The 21,157-nt window shown below is 45.8% G+C and overlaps 1 protein-coding gene and 2 pseudogenes across 1 annotated transcript; all 3 read left to right on the forward strand.

Moving 5' to 3' along the window:
- Positions 1-1,580: 1,580 nt before the first annotated feature.
- Positions 1,581-5,447, forward strand: RING1 (ring finger protein 1). The gene is made up of 7 exons (XM_016147023.2): positions 1,581-1,749; positions 1,866-1,991; positions 2,732-2,892; positions 2,994-3,209; positions 3,928-4,317; positions 4,495-4,768; positions 5,030-5,447. The coding sequence occupies exons 2-7, from the start codon at positions 1,914-1,916 to the stop codon at positions 5,129-5,131; spliced, it is 1,221 nt and encodes a 406-aa protein (XP_016002509.1). The 5' UTR covers positions 1,581-1,749; positions 1,866-1,913; the 3' UTR covers positions 5,132-5,447.
- Positions 5,448-9,258: 3,811 nt separating this feature from the next.
- LOC118605547 lies at positions 9,259-9,377 on the forward strand (annotated as a pseudogene).
- An 8,677-nt stretch (positions 9,378-18,054) lies between these two features.
- Positions 18,055-20,277, forward strand: LOC107511935 (annotated as a pseudogene).
- The last annotated feature ends 880 nt before the right edge of the window (positions 20,278-21,157 follow it).

Below are 21,157 nucleotides of genomic sequence, written 5' to 3' on the forward strand. Positions count from 1 at the left end.
CTTTCACTGGCTTGTCTCCCAGGGCAACCTCCGCCGCCGGGTGTGAGAGGAGAGAGTGTGTGTCACTGTATGTGACATTCTGGGTCTTTTTGGAGGGAGGGGTCTCTGCCCCATCCCCTTCCACTAGTCCTGCAGCCCCAGTCACCTCCCCCCCAATACCCTGGGTCGTTACGGTCCCCAAGGGTGATTTGTTCATAGCTTCATCCCAGTGTCAAGTCTGGCCTTGGGAGGGGGTCTTGGAACAGGTGGCCCTCCCCCACCCCTCTCCTTTCTCTGAGTCCCCCTCCCCTTTCTCTCCACCTTACAATAGCTGCAGCCGGCCTGGGGTCGGATGGGGGGGATTAGGGGAGGGGGCCAGGATTAGGGGAATGGACCAGCCGATGAAAGGGGCTGGAGAGTAACAAGGAGGGGGCTGGTAGGAGGAGGAGAAAGGGGAGGGGGTCCGTGCTAATCGACTCTGGAGCCCACATAAGGACTGGCCACGGACTGAAGGAGAAGACAGGGAAGTAGGGGGGAATTGGAGGGAGGGGGTGAGGGGATCCACTGCTGCCTTATCCCAGAAACAGGCCACCCCCTGGCAGCTGCAACCCAAGTTCGGGAGCCCCAGCTCAGGCTAGAGGAGCCGGGACGCCTATCTCCATCTACCGCCCCCCCACCCCCACGCCAATCCCTCTCATCCTCTGCCCTCAGTGGGAATCGCTCTGCATCTGCATCTTTTTCTTCTTTCCTCCCCATCCCCTTCCTTTACTGGAAAGTCCTGGAGGAGGCTTCTGCCTTCTTCCCACTCGACATTCGGCCCCTTGTTACCCCCATCCTCCCCAACACGCGCGCGCGCACACACACACACCCTCCCCGATAGCGGCCCCATCTTGTGTGTGTGTGTCCCTGCTTCCGCGTGGTGTCTCCATTCCCCCGTTCCTCCCGTGCTCCTCCCTCCCCTGCCCCGGGCCGCGGCTCTTGATTGTCCAAACGCAATTCTCGAGTCTCTGGCTCTGGCCGAGAGTTGAGTCTGGACGTCCCGAGCCGCCGCCCCCAAACCTCGAGGGGAGAGCGGGTCGGAGGGTCTAGGGAGAGCCAAAACGCAGGGTGGAGCAAGTCCCCAGGGTGGTAAGGGGAATCCCGGTCACATCGGGACTCAGTTGCGTTCACAGGACTGTAGGACTGAAGCGGCAGGGGATCCTTGGCAGTTTTCTTCCCCGGAATCCCGGCTGGGGTCACGGAGAAGTTCTGAGTGGAGATGGGGAGTCATTCCCCAAAGCCGCTAGGAGACGCGGAGTGGGGGAGGTGGCCCTTTGGCAATCTCCCCGACCCTTCCCGGGGTCCGAGCAATCCCAGGCCCCGCCCCCCGGAGCAGAGGCCCCGGGTGGGGGCCACGGGAAGGGAACTAGCTAAGGTTGGCGGCGCGACGGTGCCGGGAGGGGGGCGGAGCCCACGGTCCCCACGTGGCGCGAGGCTCCGGGGAAGCCGGCTCCTGCCGGGGAGCGAGCGCGCCCGGAGGGCGAGAGAACCTGGCCGTCCACGTCGCGTCCCACCCGCGCCGCGAGCGGCGGGTGACGTCTCCCCTGGCGGGGGAGGAGAGGAGTGAAGGGGCAGGCGGAAGTGACGTAGGGCCCCAGCGCCGGGGCCATGGCGGCAGCGGCGGCGGGATCTGCTGTCTGAGCAGCGGCTGCAGACCGAGCGAACTCGGCCCGGGAGCCCGGGCCCAGCGTGCGGCGCTGCGGCGGTGGCTGCGCGGACGGCGGGAGCCGGGTGAGGGGTCGCGCGGGTGCTGGGGCGGAGGAGAGGAGGCTCCGGAGGGGCGGGGTCTGTGCGAAGGCGGCCCCCCTAACCCATTCCCTCCCTTTCCCCCTTCCCCCTCTCCCCAGCCCACTTCTTCGCGTTGGAGCCCTGGCTGGGGTCTGTGCCCGGTCACCATGACGACGCCGGCGAATGCCCAGAATGCCAGCAAAACGTGGGAACTAAGTCTGTATGAGCTCCACCGGACCCCGCAGGTGACAGGATTCTTCCTTCACAACTTATTCCCTCTTCCCAAGTCCCTCAATCCAAAGACCCCCTCTCACAGCCTCTTTGCCATTTTTTGCCCTGCTCGATTTCACAGACTCTCTTGGCCCTGCTTTTAAATCACCTCAGTCTTTTCAAAGCACCCTCACATTTATTTCATTTAATCCTCAAAACAGCCAGAGATATAAAGCAAATATTACTATTTTCTTTTGAAAGACAGTAAACACAGAAATTGCCTTCCTTGTTCCTCAGTACAGCGTCATAGATAAGTGCCCATAAAGGACTCACCTTGGAAGTTTATTGAAAATGGAACTTTCCAGCCTTCCTCTCCCCCAACATTCTAATACAGTAGTGGGATAGGGCCCCTAAATCCTTTTTTAACAGGCACCTTACGGTATTCTGATATAGGTAGTAAGAAGACTATATACACTTCAAGAAATTCTGTTGAATAAGTCTTCCCCAAACCACAGATCTGTGTCACTCCCACCCCAGATGTCTCTCCAACCTCAGATCCTATTGCAAAGCTCCTGCTCTTAATTATTTCTGTTATCCATTTTCTCCAAGTCAGTAGCCCCCTCTCAGAATTCCCATCCTCTTCAAGTGGCAAACATGGGGTACCTAGATTCTGTCATCTCACTGTATTTCTCAAAACGCCCATTTCATGGACTGCTTGTTTCTAAAATTCATTTTTCCCCAACCCACCACCTTTCTACTCATTGAATTCCTCCAGGAAGCCATCATGGATGGCACAGAGATTGCAGTTTCCCCTCGGTCGCTGCATTCAGAACTCATGTGCCCCATCTGCTTAGACATGCTGAAGAATACGATGACCACCAAGGAGTGCCTCCACCGATTCTGCTCTGACTGCATTGTCACAGCCCTGCGGAGCGGGTAACAGGAGGGACACATTTATGCTGGGATAAAGGGTACAGTGTTGAGGCCTCGAGTGCTTGGGCAACTGACTGCTCAGGGCCTCCTTTCTCCCACCCCAGGAACAAGGAGTGCCCTACCTGCCGCAAGAAACTGGTATCAAAGCGATCTTTGCGACCAGACCCTAATTTTGATGCCCTTATCTCGAAGATCTATCCTAGCCGGGAGGAATATGAGGCTCACCAAGACCGGGTTCTCATCCGCCTCAGCCGCCTGCACAACCAGCAGGCACTGAGCTCCAGCATTGAGGAAGGGCTGCGCATGCAGGCCATGCACAGGTTCGGGGGTCAAGAGAGAGGCGGCGGCAGGGCTGGTGGGACAGATTCGTGGGTCAGACTCCGTGTGCTGTCTTTGCTGTCTGCCAGCTTCTAAGCCTTAGCACCCTGAGAGCAGATCATAATCTCATTGTCACACCTGGAAGTCATGGATGTAAATTGCATCTTCTTAGTTAGCAACCGGCACTATTATTCTTAGGAAAATAGCTCACATTCTAACTTTCTCGAAGTTAGAATAGAGTGATTTTGAGTATAAGTTTCAGATTCACACTGCCAGAAATTAAATCACTTAGGCCAGCACTGCTCAGTCTTTAATGTGTATCCAAGTTACCTGAAGGTCTTGTTAGAAATGCGAATTCTGATTCAGTAGGTCTGGAGTTGGGCCTGAGATTCTGCATTTCTACAAGCTATGCTCCTGGTTCTTGGACCACACTTTAAGAGGTGAGGGACTATGATCTCAAACAAATTATTTAATCTCTTTAAAGTCTCAGTTTTCCTCAGCCATAAAATACAGATGATATAACTATCTGCCTCTTAAGACTTGTATTATATGAGAGGCAATCAATGCAAAACACTTAGCAGTTTACTTGGCATGCAATTAGTGCTTAATAAATATTAGGTGTCATTATTAAGATTTCCCTGATATCTTAAATCTCTGAAGTTTAAAACATTTTTATTCTTATTCTCGATGCTTTCTAACCTCAACCACTTGCTTCTACAGGGCCCAGCGTGTGAGGCGGCCGATGCCTGGGTCAGATCAGACCACCACGATGAGTGGGGGGGAAGGAGAGCCAGGGGAGGGAGAAGGGGATGGAGAGGATGTGAGCTCAGACTCTGCCCCTGACTCTGCCCCAGGCCCTGCTCCCAAGCGACCCCGTGGAGCAGGGGCAGGGGGGAGCAGTGTAGGGACTGGGGGAGGAGGCACTGGTGGGGTGGGTGGGGGTGCTGGTTCTGAAGACTCTGGTGACCGGGGAGGGACCCTGGGAGGGGGTACTCTGGGTCCTCCAAGCCCTCCTGGGGCCCCTAGTCCCCCAGAGCCAGGTGGAGAAATTGAGCTTGTGTTCCGGCCCCACCCACTGCTCGTGGAGAAGGGAGAATACTGCCAGACTAGGTGAGAGCCCTGTGTCTCCCCAGACCACTGAGAAACCAAAGATCACCTAGACTTCCATAGAAGTGGGCTTTGCCCAACCCAAGAAAGAAACCTTAACCCATGGACCCTTTTAGAAAGTCCCCTGCTTCTCCGTTTGAGGTTTCCTATGCCCTAAACGTGCCCTCTTTCCTGCTCCAGATACGTGAAGACAACTGGGAATGCCACGGTGGACCATCTCTCCAAGTATTTGGCCCTGCGCATTGCCCTGGAGCGGAGGCAGCAGCAAGAGGCGGGGGAGCCAGGAGGGCCAGGAGGGGGCGCCTCTGATGCTGGGGGACCTGACGGGGGCAGTGGGGAGGGTGCGGGTGCCGGAGGAGGTGACAGCCCTGAAGAGCCTGCCTTGCCCAGTCTGGAGGGTGTCAGTGAAAAGCAGTACACCATCTACATCGCTCCCGGGGGTGGAGCTTTCACGGTGAGCCTTTGAGGACAGTGGTGTGGGGCAGGAGGGTGGCCTGGGGCTGCACACAACCATGCTCATGACTTCTAACTTACCTATTCTCTCCTTTCTCTGGGTCTCCCTCTCTCTCCTCTGTCCTTCTCTGTCACTCATGTGCCCCTGCTTTGCCTCATCTCTTTATTATTTTTCTTTTTCCCTTGGTCATCATTCATTTCCTTTCATCTTCTCCAACTTTATTTTCTCTTCCCCTCCCTCTCTCTCCCACCCCTTCTATAGACACTGAATGGCTCGCTGACCCTGGAGCTGGTGAATGAGAAGTTCTGGAAGGTGTCCCGGCCATTGGAGCTCTGCTATGCCCCCACCAAGGACCCAAAGTGACCCCACAAGGGGACAGCAAGAGGATGGGGACCATGGAATTCCTGTGTCCTGGTCCACCACCCCAGCCAGCTTCTTTGTCCCCCAGTGCCCCACAACCCAGTCAGCCAGCAAGAGGACACAAATGAGGACATGTGTCTTTTATACAAAGTATCTATATCAGATTCTTCTATATTGTACAAAGTGGGACATACACCCCCATCTACTGTCTTTTCTATTGCCCATAACCTCCCATCTACACAAGATGTTGGATAACGTGAAGAAATCTCCTTTTATGCTCTCATACCAACAACAAATTTGCTTTTTTTCCTCTTTGAAACCTGTAGTTTGTGTCTTTATCAAGGGTGTACTAGAAGAAAAAAAAAAAAAAAGATTGGGGAGGAAAGCCTAGAAATCATAGAACCAGCCTTGGAAATGGGGAGGAAATGTCAAAAGTTATTAAAGGTGTGTGTGATTCCCCCCCCCCCGCTTTTTTTTTGGAACCTCCCAAACAGCACATGAGTACAGAAATAGGGAGGAACACTCTGTAAAGCTGGAAGAAACAAGATTAAGAGCCCAAGGGTGTGTGAAGTCAGATCCCAAACTTGCCCCCTAACTTCTGAGTCACTCAGGCTGAAATGCAGGGTTTCAGTGCCAAAGGGAAAAAAAAGGTAGACAGAGCCATGATGGAAAGGGGAATAATTCCTCATCACTAAGGGAAGCTGACTTCTACAGCGGAGAAGGAAAGGAGGGAGGTGGGGAGGGCTGCGAGAACCTCTCTGCTCAAAGTCTGGGCCACTCGGGTGCCTCCCACAGACTACGGTTCCCATAAGAGCTCCAGCCGGTTCCCTCCTAATCCGCATTCCAGTTGCAGAGTGGCGAAGGGCTGCTTAGGGAATTGTGGCTGTCCAGGCAGCAGTGGGAAGCAAGCAGAGTGGTGGGAGCGTCAAGTGAAGCCAAAGCTCCCCAGGGCCTTGAGTTCCACAGACAGATGGCGCCTAAGAACAAGGGCGTGTGGCTGCGCGCCGTGTCCCGGCCAGTGCTGCAACCTGGTGGTTGGAATTGCCTATCTAGGAGAGACACTCTTCCCCGCTTCAGCCTCTCTGCCCCTCACTTCCTGTTTCTGTTGCCCTTTGTGCCCCGACCTCAATCTACCCCAAATTCCTGCAGGTCACTCGGTTCTCTTGCGGGCAGAGGAGTCAGCCTCGGTCTAACTCGCCAACCCAGGACACTCCCCACCCCCACCTCCCCCCCCACCCCCACCCCCGCCACGCCACACTTGGGATTTCGCGTTTGTTCCCCTCATTCCTAGTATCCTCAATACCATGACACGGGGCATTCTCCAGCCCAGGTGAGTATCTCAGATCTGGTGACTCAGCGCTCACCTCAGAAACCTCTTGCTCTGCAGAAACAACACCCAGTCCACCCTCGGAGGTGCCCCTTCTCCATCCATTTCCTCACCACCACTGTGATCCTGACCTCTTTTCTCCCACTCCCAGGTATCCAGGGGGTGTGGCGCTTCCCAGGATGTTGGGGTGGGAGGAAGGTGTGCATTGCTCCTGGAATTTCGAGGAAGAGAAATATGCGGAGGAGTCAGAAGAGGAAGCCAAAGAGCATGGAATGCACTCGGCTTCCCTTTTGGTTCCAGGGATCATCACCTCCTCACTCCTCAGTCTCCCCAGCCCTAAATGACCCAGCAGCCTCTTCTGTCTCTGTTCCCCACCCTCTTGCTTCACTCTGGAACAGCCTGTGGTCACTGTATCCCTTCTCAGTCCCAGCCCACACCTTCGCCCCACCCTCCCCGCCGCTCAATGTCTTACATTTTTCCTCGTTCCCCTCTCTGTTGTGAGTGCTCTCACCTTCCTCTGCCCGCCCCCCCCATGACAAGCTTCACGGACATGCCTGTTTATTTAGGTGACTGCATGAGGGAGACACACAGAAGGGTCTCCCTAGGTAAGTCTTCTCTACCTACTCCCCAAGAAAAAAATAACTATTCTACCTGACCAGGCATTCTTCTACAGTGCTGGCAGAGGAGGTGTAGGAGAAGCTGGGGCAGCTCAGATTCTGTTCCACTCTCAGCTTTCTTGGGTTAGTTCCCCAAGCACTTCGGCCTCTCTCAGTTGAGCCTACATGTATGGGTTAGGCAAAGTGAGAGAAACAAAGTATAGAAAAGGAAACCTGACTATATTGATGAGAGACATGAGACACAGGAGAATGACAATGTAGAAGAGCAAGGTGGAAAAAGAAAGGTCGATACTAGTCAGGTACACCTGGGCAGGAAGGAATTAAAGACTCTTACAGGTACAAGAATGACTTGGGAGACTGTTACTAGGTTTCACTCTTTCAGGAAATATGTATTGATTGAGTCCACCACATATCAGGGACTATTCTGGCACCCGGGTATTACACACAGGCATATGATGTGGCCTCTGTCTTCCAAGGATTTGATCTAGGGTGTTCATGGTGAGTATACCAATACTAAATCCAGCATCTAGTCCTATCAATTCCATTTTTCTCTCTCCTCCACCTCCCTGGTCTAGCCACCTCCCAGACCACGTGGCTTTCCTCTGACTCTTTGATAGCTGGTGATAATAGCTGGAGAGGCCGCACTCCAGAATAAGAGACCTTTTTGAAATGCAAATCTGATTGTTTCAAGCACTCTGCTTAAATCCGTTCAATGGTTTCCCATTGATCTTAAGTTAAAGACCCAAGTCCTTAACTTGGCCTCAAAGGCCCTGAGAGGTGTGGCCCTGCCCTCCACTCAAGCCTCATCTCCCACCTCTCACTTTCCCCCTCACTGTAGAGTGCTTCATTTCCTGTCTGCATGTGCTTCCTCCCACAGAGAGCCTTTGTGCCGGCTGGACCCGCTGCTTGTAAGACGCCTTCCATTCCTCTCTTAGTTAGCTTCTCTTCATTCTTTAGATCTCAGCTCCTTTACTCCACCCTCAGGAAGGTACCATAACCTTCCTTTCAAGTGCAAATTCTCCTTTTCTGAGCTCCCACACCAAGGTGTACCTTTCCTTGGAGGCATGTGGCATAGTTGTAGTTGTACATTTGTTGGTGATTATTTGATTTATGTCTATAGAAGGTAAGTTCCCTGAGGGCAGGGGCCATGACTGCACATGCTCACTCTTGCTATGCCCTGGACCTAGAATTGAATACTCTATACTGAGTTGAAATATTGTTTGAATGGATGCATGTGTGCCAGGATTTGGGGCCGGGGACTCCCTATTTCAGCCTTTAGAAGGCAGCATGGAATAATGTGGCAACAGCACAGGATTGAGAAACCAGAATATCCGAGTTCAATAACAAGGTTAAAAGTGTTAGTGGTGTGAGCTTCAGCAGGCTGTCAAACCACTTTGAACCCTAGCTTTCTTATCTAGGAAATGGGAACAACTTCAGAATCAAGCAAGATGGAGGAATTAGAAAAATCTAAAAGCATTGTCACCTAGCAGTATTGGATAAAATATGGAAAAATTAAACCTATGACTGAATTCTCAAAAGGAAGGTAGAACCCCAGGTGCTAGAGACAAAGAGGAAGCTGAAAGCCAGTGGATGAGGTGACTGGAGCTATAGTTTGCTAGTAGGGGGACTGGGAAATAATTGGTTCTGTTAACTAAGGGCCTGAGTTTTGGCTGCCCAGGGACAGGAGGTGAAGTCTTGGTCCTAAAGAGGTAGATAAATTAAATGAAAGGCAGTCAAAGCCAACTCAAGAAGAAACAGAAAACCTGAACAGATCTATAAACTGTAATAAATTGAACGAGCAGCTAAAAACACACATGCATGGTACCTAGTTTTATAGATGTATTCTGCCAACTTTTAAGAGAATTATTTATTTATATAAACTGACCCAGAAAATGGAAAAAGACAGCCAATCACACTTATAAGACTAGTAATTCTAAATAAAATATTAGCAGATTGAATCCAGTAGAGTTCATGCAAATGCGTGTATATTTGCATGTGTGTATATGTGCATGTGTATGCATGGCAAGCGTTTATTCCAGGAATGCTAGGATGTTCTGCTTTAAAAGTCCATTAATGATATTTACAACATGGGCAGGGTAAAAGGAAAAAACATGTGATTGTCCCATTAGGTACAGAGAATGCATTGGATAAAGTGTAACATTAATTCATGGTTTTAAAAAAATCTTGTCTACAGCCATGCCACCCTGAACATACCAGACCCCATCTGATCTCGGAAGCTAAGCAGGTTCGGGCCTGGTTAGTACTTGGATGGGATACCACCTAGGAAGACCAGGTGCTATAGGCATAAAAAAATAAAAAATAAGGGATTGTAAGCTGACAAGGTCCTTGCAATCTGTGAGGTCAACCAAGGGTTTCCTCACCTAAAATAAAATAAAATAAAATCTTTTAAAAAATCTAGCTAACTAGGAATAGAAACTAACTTCCAATGTGAATACAAGGACATTAGTTTTTACTGTTTCTATTCGCCTTGTGTTGGCGGTGTCTAAACTAGTGCATTTAGAAAAAAAAGAAAGCCATTACTATTACATAGAGGATTATTTACAAAAAAATAATATATATATATATATATATATATATATATATATATATATATATATATACCTACAAACAGAACTAATGTACCCCTTTCTGGGAAAAAGATGAATATACAAACTTCAGTATGCCCATAACACAGCAATAAACAAATAGAAGATTTTGTTTTCAGAAAATACGATTTGTAATAGCAACAAAAACTATAAGATGCTTAGGAATAAATATAACAAAATTTCTGCATGATCTTTATAGAGAAAATTATAGCACTTAATTAGAGAACATTTTGAAAAGACATAAAAGAATGCAAATACATGACAAGCTGGTGATTTTTCTCAGATCTATAAATTCAGTACAATTCTAATCAAAACTCTGAAATATTTTATGGACCTTGACAAACTGTTCTTAAAATTCTTACAGGAAAGTACGTGGCCAAGAAAAGTCAAAACAAATTCGAAGTGAGAGAATACCATAGTACTTGCCTTACCATACATCACGACTTTATTCTAAAGCTAGAGTGATTAAAGCATTGTAGTCCTGGCATGCGGACAAATAAATAGGCCCCTGGTACAGAGTAGAACTTCTTGGAATCAGACCCTTAAAGATATGAGAACTTGGTATATCGCTAAAGTAACAAATCAGTGGGAAAGGGTAGACTATTGGTTAAATTGTCTTGGATTAATTGGCTATCCAAATGGGAAAAAAATAGATCTACACATTACGACATACCCCAAAATAACTTTCAGATAGTTTAAATGTGTGAAAAACAGAACTTAAAATTGTTCAAAGAAAATATAAAGTAATAAATATACTGATATCAGAATAGGAAAGGATTTCTTAAATGAGATACGAAAACCACAAACCATAAGAGGAAAGATTGACTCATATGACTACTTTTAAAAAAGGTTTTAAACTTCTATAAGAGAAGAGACATTGTAACAATATAAAAGATAAGCCATAGATTTAGAGAATATTTACAACCTATATGACCAACGAAGGTTTGGTAGTCAGGATTTATAAAGAACTTTTGCAGCTCAATAAGAAAAGGACAAAGCAGGAGAAAATGAGCAAAAGCTATGACAAGACACCAAAGAGGACAAAGAATAGGAAATAACTTCCAATGTCAATACAAGGATACTAGTTTTAACTGTTTCTATTCCCCAATGGCCAATAAATATATGAACAGATTCTCAACTTCCTTGGTAAGGTAGAAATGCAAATCAAAACCATGAGATACTACTTTACACATACTGAATCAGCAAAATTAAAATAACTCTGATAATACCAAAAGGAACTCCTACATTTTGTGTTGAAGTGTGAACAGCTATAACAAATTAGAAGAGTTCAGCAATGCTTAATGATGAATATGCACACACCCTAACACCCAGAAACCTTGTTTCTAGTTGAGTTCCTCAGAACATTTCTACATGTGCACAAGGAGGCAAGGAGGAGCATTACAGTATCATTTAATTGTTGAGGAAAAGTGGAAACAAGCTAATCAGTTCTTAAAGTAAAGAAATGGATAAATAAAGTATGGCTTATTCTTACAATGGACTGCTACACAGCAGTTAAATGAATTATAGCCATATTTACCAATATAAGTAAAAGAGGTTGCAAAAATAGATGTTGTATGACATACTTTATGCAAGTTCTAAAATTCACAAAACACTGACACATGCTTAGGAAAACAAACATTTGTTAAAAGTACAAAATAGGCGTGGGAATAATCCCCACTTCAGAATAATTACCACCAAAGGAGAGTGATGGGATGGGCTTTAGCCATATGTGTAATGCTTTGTTTATTAAAAAAAAAAATGATACAAAAGAGGAGATGTAAAAGTGAGGAGTCGCTTAATTGGGTTTCTGTGATGATAAATGAGCTAGTAAATGGGAAAGCGCTAAGTGAAAGTTGTTAATCTCTTTAGAAGAGTATAATGATAGTGGCTATGTAGGTGGAGAGACCTGACGGTCCCTGTCTATTCTCTCCTTTGTGAAGTCTCACTGCTATTTAAACCTGTGATTCTTAGGTAAGTTACTTAACTGCCACATGCCTCAATTTCCTCGCCTATAAAATGCATATATTAAAAGTACCTATCTCATAGCTTTATTGTGAGAGTTAAATAAGTCCAAGTGCTTAGAAGAGTACCCAGCCCAGAGTAACTAGAAGACTGATGATGATGATGATGCTATTGTTATTGCTGTCAGGTATCACTTCCAGCTGCATATAAGTTCTTTTTAAATCTCAACTTCGAAATCCCCTAAGGAATCTCACTTGGCAATGAAAGTGCCCAGTATCTGAGGGGACTCAGACTCGGCCTTCATGGAACTGAATCAAGGGCTGCAAAACTCACATTCCTGTAAGGGTCAGGAAGGTAACGTGCAAAGTGCCAAGGTAAGGTTGTAACAGAAAGAGCGCCCTCCCCACCTGGAGGGGTAGCAGCTCTTGGTCAGGTGTTGCCACGTAGGAATTCAGAACTAGCATTGCAACATTAAAAAATACATCTTTTTAACAGAAATTATCAATCCCAAATGTCTGTAAAATCTCTCCATTTTTAAGTATTGCGATTAATTCAAAAGAACAATAAAAACACATTGTGAAACAAACGAAATACTTAAGTGGGTTGCCAGTTTTTAAACCCTAAGATGGAGGCTGGCACAGAGACAGATCTTAAAACTTCAGTGTAATCAGAGCTATAATAAAGGTAAGAGAGCAGGGGAGTGTGGCGGACTGAAGATGACAGCAATTCTTTGTCACTCCTCTTATCAAGAGTACAGTCTATCCCCTTCCCTTGAATCTGAACTGGCCCTGTGAACCTGTTTTGACTAGCAGAATGTAGCAGAAGTGATTGTGTAACTTCTAAGGTTGAGTCTTACCAGATCTGCAGCCTTCACTTTTACCACTTGGAACATGCCTCCTTGAAACCCAGTCACCATGCTGTGAGGAAACTCAAGCAGCAACAGGGAGAGAACCACGTTAAGCAGAACTGAGGCCCAAAAACAACAGCAGTGGCTGAGCTCCAGCTGGCAGCCGATATCAACTGCTTGTCCGGTAAGTGAGGCCATTTTGGAACCGCCAGCCACCCCAGTGCCTCAACCAACACTAAGAACTGCCCAGGCAACCTGCAGAATTGTGAGAAACAACAGACTTCCGTTTTAAGATACCAAATATGAGGGTGCCTTGTTGAGCAGTTAACAGATAACCAAAACTGCAGCATTAGAAAAAAAAGAGGACTTATTTTACCTAGAAGAGTCAGGATTTGAGATTTGAGATAGTTCCTGAAAAAGGCATATGTTGGCTTTAAAAAAAAAAAAAAATTGTGTGTGTGGAAGGTAGAGTGGATGATGAGAAGTTAACTTTCCCGATGGGGAGAAAGCATGTGTGTAGCATGGATAATGAAAAGTCCGATGCAGTCATACTTTTTGCCCGTTTTGCCAATTGGGGCATTAAGCACAAAGATGGGAGGGATGGGAGATAATTTCTAACACTTCTTGAGCACTTACTGTGTGCCAGGCACTGTGATGGATGCTTCACAAAATCATATAAATCACTAATCTTCACAACACAAAATGAGGAAAAAATTTCTCATTTTATACGTGACAGAGTTGTGCTCCAGAGAGGTTAGGTAACTTGCTAAAGATCACATAGCCAACAAATGGCGAGCTGAGATCTGAAGCAGCTCTGTAAAGCCTGTGCTCTTTCCACCGTATTGTAGAGACACTACAGCTTCAAACACTGAGTCAGATCCTAAAAGGCCTTGCGTGCCAGGTGAATAAGTGGGGATTGTACATGAAGGGGAGAGGCAGCCACTAAGAAATTGCGAATGGGGGAGTGAGATGTTCTAATTTTCACTTCTAAAGCATCCCTCTGGCAGCTGTGGCAAAATTGGAAGGAGAGGACGAGTCAGGAGACATTTCCAAAGGTCTAGGGAGAGATACCTGAGCAATGCTGTAGTCCCTCTTCATAGGGATTGGCACAGGCCATCTGTGGCTGGCCAACTGGCTGAGATTGAGAGTTAGGTTCAAAGATAGAACAAGGATAAAGATTTTCTGAAGCACATGGAGCACTGAAAGCCATATCACAACCTGGCAGGAAAAACTGGGTTCGAACCCTGAGTCCAAACATTCATAGATGAGACTTAGTTTGGGGGTCACATAGCCTAGAGCTAGGAGCTGGAAAGAGTCAAGATCAGGGGAATAAGCCAAGAACAACCAGGTGAGGTCCTGAGCAACGGCTGCAAACTCCAGGGAGTGCTTGTGATTTACCTCTGCAAAGCTGGTGGGCACAGAGTGCCAGGGGCTTAGGAAAAGGTCAGAGGTAGGTAGACAGGCATGGCAGCAGGGCTCATGGGATTTGGATATGGTACTGAGCTGGCAAGTAAATTGCTAGATTTGATTATTAGAACCTGAGGGAAGAGCAAGGGTGTGTGACCTGGGAGCCCTTTCAGGTTTCTGGCTTGGGCGACTGGGTCGTTGGTGATTCTAACTATTGAAATCATAAACAGTGGGATTAAAAGCAGTTTGGGGAGAAAACATGAATTCAAATTTAGGAATATTCAGTGTTTGCTTGGTAAATTTAAATGGAAACATTAATTTTTAAGCAACCGGAGACATTGAGATGGAGAGTCAAGAGACAGATATCTGGCAGTGGAGGTCAAGTGAGAAATCCGGGCTAGAAATATAAGTTTAGGAATCACCAGTACAGTGATGGGTATGAGAGTACCCAAGAAAATATGTGAGTGAGGAGAGAAGGGAGCCTGGAGCAAGTCTTGGAAAGTAGCCTGAGAAAGATCAGCCAGAGAGAAAGGGATGAGAGGAGGTGGGGGAAAGGGAGGAGAAGGGAGAGCGGGGAGGGGGAGTGGGAAGGGGAAGGGGAAGAGAGACTGGGGGTGGCGCAGGGCAGGGGGGAGGAGAGAAGGTTTCATAATCAACAGAGAAAAGAAATGCAAAGGGTAGTCAACAGAGTCAAATACTCCAGAAAAGAAAAATGAAATGAAGATGAAAAATGCCCATTAGATTTGGCAATGAGAGGGTTCAGCTGTGTGGTTATCTTGGTGACAGCAGGTTCAGTGGGAGAGTGGAAGGGGTTCAGAACTGGTTGATGTGAATTGAGGAGGCACATTACTTATCCGTTGCTGTATAACAAACTGTCCCAAAACTTTAGTGGCTTACAACAGCAATACGCATGCATTAACTCCCACGGACTCTGAGGTAAAGTATTTGAGCAGGGCACAGCTGGGATCACGTCTGCTCTGCAATGTCTGGGAACTGAGCTGGAAGCGACTTGATGGCTGGCTCCGCTCGGGGCTGAAATCACCTGAAGGCTTGTTTACTTACATGTCTGGCAGCTGATGCTGGCAGTTGGCTTCAAAGTTTGTCTTCTAACCCTGCACAACATGATGACTGGGTTCCTGGGGCAGGGCAAATCTCCTGAGGGGAAGAGAGAGAACCCTGAGATTTGAGGGGCCTAGGATGACAGAACAAATAAAGATTATGAAGTTGCAAGGATTTAATCTGCCTGCTCAGGTTTTATTTTACTGAATCTACAGCTTGAAGAGGTCAGATAAAATCCATATAACTTCATATTCTTTATCGATTTAATTACTGATCAAAATAATGAAGATGTATGTGGCTCCCACTTTACTCTTCCAAGTTTTGAAAATTTTAAGTAGATTGCTTCCTTGAAGATATTCTATTTCTTTTTTTTTTATTATTTTCAGCCTTATTTCTTTGAATTCCACATTCATAGTTGCTGTCTCTATCATGATCTCAATGTGTACTCATTCACAAGGAACTAGGCTTTCAAAATAAAATGTAATTGTAGCCAAAGTTTATAAAACTTAAACGTATTTCCACCCAAATATGTAAGTGTGAATGTAAAAACCAAAGTCATTTTTAGATGTTTACCAAAGTTATTTTCTTCTAAAATATTCAAAATTATCTGTTGAAAAAGGCAAACTACAAATTATAATTAATATTTATATTTAAAATCAAATTAATTTAAGTAAAGCTGGGTTTTTGCTTACTCTTTTCTAAAAAATCTTTATACAATAGTTTTACAGAAATCAAACTTCATAATCAGTATTCAATGTTCATCTACTTACCAATACAGAAAATCAATATCAACTTTGCAAAATTTATGTCTAGATACACATGCACACAAATTTAACAGTAATAAGAATTATTTAATATTGCAAAATGTTCCTCAACTGTCATTTGCAACTATTGTGACTGCAACATAACATAACATACCCCTAGAATACAAAGAGAAGCAAGAAAAGTGGACACTTGGCACTGCTGGGGAATGATACCTTATCATGCTGTTTAAGAGGTACTATTTGACAAATTAATTAAGCTGTATTTTCTCTTACCTAAGTGCTTCCACTGCTTAAACCTTCCATACACTCCAAATCAGGGTGTGCCTTGGAATCTGGCAGATGCACAACCTCAGCTTTCACAGGATCTGACTGTAGTCATCTTTTGTCTCCAGGATACAGGGCAAGAGATTGCAGAATTATTTCTCTCAGGCCTGAATGGTGTTAATCATGAGAGCAGATGTTCAGGGTTTCAGGTTGTGTTGTGCCAGCCACTGAAGGCCAATTCCAAGTGACGGAGGTGCCTAGATGTCATTTAACAAATGTTATGTGTGATAGGTGAGGCTCTGTAAACTATGTGGCAGGGCCCCTGTGGTCCGGATCTGAAGATGATACTCTTTGTGGGGGCAGATCATGACTCAGTTTTGAATAGGCTAAATTTGTGATACCTCTGAGACACTCAAGTAGGGTTGCCAGGTAGGCAGTCAGATATACAAATCTGGGGATCAGAGGAAGGTATAAATTTGAGAGTGATCATCTGATGGCAACTGAAGCCATGGGTTAGGTGTGATTCCCTGGATTGTGTAGCATGAAAAGAGGAGGGATTTAAGACTCTTGACCCTTGAAAAATTCCCGGATGGCTGGATAGAGTAGGATGAGCCAACAGAGGAGCAAGGAGCAGCCAGAGGGAGAGGAAGAAAACAGGCAGAATGCTGAGGCCTGAAAACGAGAGAAAGACAGAATTTCAAGAAAGGATTGGTTGACACCGTTAAATAGTAGTGGGAGTTCAAGTAGGAAAAGGCTTCGAAAAAATGGATTTAGTGACATGAAGGTTATTGCAAAAGCATTTGAGTGGCATGGGAGAGGTGGACACCAGCCTGAAAGAGCTGAGTGAGCAGAAGTGAGGCAATAGAGAAATTTTTTGCCACTCTTTATTATAAAAAGTTTCAAACAAACAGAAAAGTTGAAACTATAGTACAATTATCATTTGCATATCCACCACTTAGATGTAACAATTATAATTTATACATACATATAAGTATTTGCAAATTTATATATAGTTTTTGAACCAGGTGAAAATTTAGGAAATCATGATGCTTTACACTTTAACACTTCAACATACATCTCTTAAAAGTAAGCACGTCCTCCTACATAACCACAATGCCCTGATCACAGCTAAGAAAATAACAACTAGTCCCTAATATAATCCATATGCAGACTATACCCAAATTTTCCCTCTAATTAACCCCAAAATGTCTCTTATACATGTCTTTTCAAACCAAGATCCAGTCAAAGTACATGCACCGCGTATGTGAGAGAGGATGGATGAGACAATTGAGAGATACAGGGAGCAGTCAGAGGAAGCACTGAGGTGGAAGAAGGGACATTTTCACTTTTGTTTTGAGAGGGAGGTTGCAGATTCAGGAGAGAAAAAGGGATGATTGAGGAAATAGGATGCAGAACATGGCTAGAGAGACTAGCCTTGGGCAGGAGGAGGGCAGCTCCTCTACTCCAGTGGCCAAAGTGGGGTGCTCAGGCCAGCAGCATCAAGCATCACCTGGAAACTGGTCACAAATGAACACTATAGCTCCCACCACCTTGACTTTAATCAGAAACATGTTTTTACACACCCTCCAGGCAATTCTGTTGCATGCATAGTTAGAGAACCATTGCTCTGCTCCAACATGAAGAACAAGGAGAGGGTGAGCACAGGTACAGTGTGGATTTGGTAACAGGTGGTTGAGAGAGTTCGCCTCTGACAGCTTTGGTTTTGTCTATGACAGAAGAGCTAAATCTTCAACTGAGTGAGGTGAGAGACAGAGAGAGCCCCATAGGTTCCAGGACCAGAGTGTTTAAAGTAGCCAACAATCAGCATGTTGTGGCTGGTCACTAAGCAATACGGGGCCTCCTTATGGTTAATGATCTTGAATGAGGAGTGGTAACCGTGTCCTGGTTGTATGACTTTCTTCAATACTTCTCAACTCTCAGATTAAAATCCTGAAGAAAACAAATCACTGAGCTCATCTATGGTTGCGGTTTTGCCAGACAGGTATAAATGATGAAATATGGAGGGGCAAAGAGTTCGGGATATTGTCAAGGGAGTCGTTGAAATGAAGGGCCATGAAGGTGAAGCTGGATAAGGAGGAGCTGACGGGTTGGATGAAGGGAGACATCATTGATCTGGCAGTCCTGGGAGACTGAAGTAGTTGTGAAAGGAGTAAACTGATGGATGGAGAGTTAGGAGATGGGGCTGAGGCAGGCTGCTTGAATGAGTGATTCTTGAGGCAGGGATGCTTCAGATGACAAGGTGGCAAAGAGAATGGGTAGCTAGCTTGGAGTGGAAAGGTCCAAAAGACCAAGCTGTTGAGAGGTCAGGTGGGGAATGAGTCCTCCATGTGGACAATGAGGTGAAAAGAGATAGACAGTTCACTGGCTGCGTGCCAGTGTACCCCTGAGTGAGGTACAGAGGTCTGGCAGGTGGCAGAAAGTGCCAGAGAGGAAGGGAGAAGGCAATTTAGCCCAACGGCTGAGCCTCAGAGCCAGAGGGTTATTTTAAACAAGAAAGGGACAGTTGGAGGAGGAAGAGTCTGGAGACAGCAATCTAGAGCAAGGAAAGCACCTTCACCTATAAGAAAATAAACAGCTCTCATTTCAGAAGCCTGCAGAGGAGGTAGTGCCCTCAAGGGAGAGTTAAATTTCAGTTAAAGCCAGGAAGTGGAGAGAGTACTCCAAGGAGAAGTTAAGGATATGTGGATATTTGCCAATTATTAGAGGGTATGAGGATAGCTTAGGGAGGAAACAAGTGGAGAGCTGGGTCACAGCCAGAAAGTACAGAGAGAGCATGATGGAGACAACATTGCCATAAAGTGGGTGGACTACAGAGTTTACACTTTCACTACTAAGTGATACAGACAGGGAGGGAGGCAGGCTGGCTTTCGTCCAGTTAGTCTCTTGGAAGATGTAAAAAGTGGGAGTTAATAATGTGGCCTCTAGAGTGGTCCTGCCTGGATTCAAATCCAAGTCTTATCATGCGCGAGCTGTCTGCTACCTTGGATGAGGTCTGTGGGCCTCCACATTCTCTTCCGTAAAATGGAAGTAATGATAGTATCTCACAGGGTCACAGTGATGAGTCAATGGATTAGTGTGTTAAATGTTAAATGTGGGCAGTCACCTCAGGTACACTTGGTGGTGGCTCCCAGGCCTGGTGGGGTAGCCTCTTCACTTACCTGGACCCTGGCCTTGTGCTAGGTGGGAAATATAAGTGGCAATCACTTGATGGGAATGACGAGTTTGATGAGCAGTTGCAAATGCAAGAATTACATGGAAACACCAAGGAGAGCAAAGAAGATCCCCATGGAAAATGGATGCTTTCCAGCAGTAGCCGGCTGACACCCCCCCCCATGATTGGGATCTGGATGAGAAGTCTTTGTTCCCCAAGACCACAGAAGGTTTTGTTGCTACACGTCAGGCCAATTATGGCTTCTCTAATGATGGTGTGTGTAGCTCTATGACAAACGTACAAGATGCCAGTGCTAGGGATGCAGAAGAACTTCTACAAAGAAAAACTGCAAACCCAGCGCTCCCAAAAAGAGGGGAGATAAAAGAAAGGTGGAATCAGGATGGTTTCATGTTGAAAAAGACAGAAATACAAATGTATCATGTCTGGTTTGCCTTCAGACATTAGTGGATGAATTGATATACTTTACATTCAAATTTCTCATTATTGTGAGAGATCCTCAGAAAAACTAAAGGTCAAACTTTACAAAGACATCTTAAAGGAGATGGGCTTTGCTGTTATTTGAAGAGGGGATCTGGGGATCTTGCATTAAAGTTTTTAGATAAAGATGAAATTGGAAGCTACAAATTACACGTTGAGGGGCAAAGTTTCAGTTGAAAGAAGAGGTGCCTCAAAACAGAAGAGCAAAGACTACTAGAAGAAGCTGTCTCTGCAACAAAAGCAGCTGGACTGGAGACCTGAGAAGAGAGCTGGGCCATAGGGAATGCACGAGTGAGTTATCATAAAAAACAGGTTCCATCCTGTGGATTTTACAGGTGATACATTGGTGCTGAGTGAGATCAGAGAAGACCTTTCAGTAGAGTGTTCTAAGTTTCAACAAATTAGGAAGCTCCTCTGGTAGGCTCTAAGCTGGTGTGGACTCTGTGTCCTCAAGGAATACAAAGGAAGATGATTACTGTATTCAAATCCTCCACTGAAGCTGGTTTAGTGGCCATCAAATCATGGCTCAAGCACGGGATAGGATTATAGGTTATCAGGTTCAGGAGATCGCAGAAGGAAGGAAGAAAACACTGGGAGGATAAGAGGCTTTCCTCAATGCTCCCTGAGGCCAAGAGAGGCTTTTGACATCCAAATTCCCTCTGTGCTTCAGAAAGAGCAAGACTTTGCCTTTTCAACACAACCCAGCTGAAATCTGGTCTCTTTCCCTAACCTTCCATTCAGACCTCTCTTTCCAAGTCAAAGACACTCCTCAGTTGCTGAACCCAAAGGACATCACTGGATTTATTTACATTAACTCAGGCATTGAATTGGGGTCTGCAGTGTGGGGAAGTGTTCATTTTTAGAAATTTAAGAACTTCACATTTTACAGTTGGGAATGTGGGGCTCAGGGACCCTTGAAATCATTGCCCTAGTTGGTTGCTAGCACATCCTCTCCCAGTTATTCAAATTTTAGTCTGGGTACTGCTGGGGAAGAATTTTGCAAATATAAAGTCTCAAATCAGTTTATCTTGAGTTAATCAAAAGGGAAGCTTTGTGGGCTGGGTCTGACTTAATCACATCCAAGTCTTTTAATAGTGGCTGGAAATGAGGAAACATATTCCTACACTCTGGGATTTCCTCATTCACCTGAATTCTAGGCGTCAGCTCTCTGCAGCACCTGGATTAGGCCCTGTGGCTGCAGAGAAAAGAATCAGAAAAAATTCAGGAATCAAAATAGAGACAGTGATACTTCCAAGTAAAACTATTAGAAGTCGTCAGAAAGTAAAGGAGGAAAAAGTAGCTTGGGACAAGAGAAAACTTCAGGCCATTTAACTAAATCTTAGAGTGACCAGGAAATCCAGAGTTTTCCTGAAGAATGGGATCCATCTGGAGATGAAGAACAGGAATCATGTACTATCAAAAGGCAATTGCCAAGGGGCTCAAGCACAGGGGCATAAAGAAGAACTGGTGACAATGCCTACAGATGCCATATGCAGGAATTATACA

The sequence above is a fragment of the Rousettus aegyptiacus genome, unplaced genomic scaffold (assembly GCF_014176215.1).
Source record: "Rousettus aegyptiacus isolate mRouAeg1 unplaced genomic scaffold, mRouAeg1.p scaffold_m13_p_1, whole genome shotgun sequence".
In the NCBI taxonomy this organism is placed as follows: Eukaryota; Metazoa; Chordata; class Mammalia; order Chiroptera; family Pteropodidae; genus Rousettus; species Rousettus aegyptiacus.

What these genes read in the sequence shown, in the direction of transcription:
- RING1 (XM_016147023.2), top strand. Translation starts at nt 1,914, where the DNA reads ATGACGACGCCGGCGAATGCCCAGAATGCCAGCAAAACGTGGGAACTA. An exon ending in CGCATGCAGGCCATGCACAG is followed by an intron (nt 3,210 to 3,927) that starts GTTCGGGGGTCA and finishes TTGCTTCTACAG; the next exon opens with GGCCCAGCGTGTGAGGCGGC. An exon ending in GGAGAATACTGCCAGACTAG is followed by an intron (nt 4,318 to 4,494) that starts GTGAGAGCCCTG and finishes TTCCTGCTCCAG; the next exon opens with ATACGTGAAGACAACTGGGA.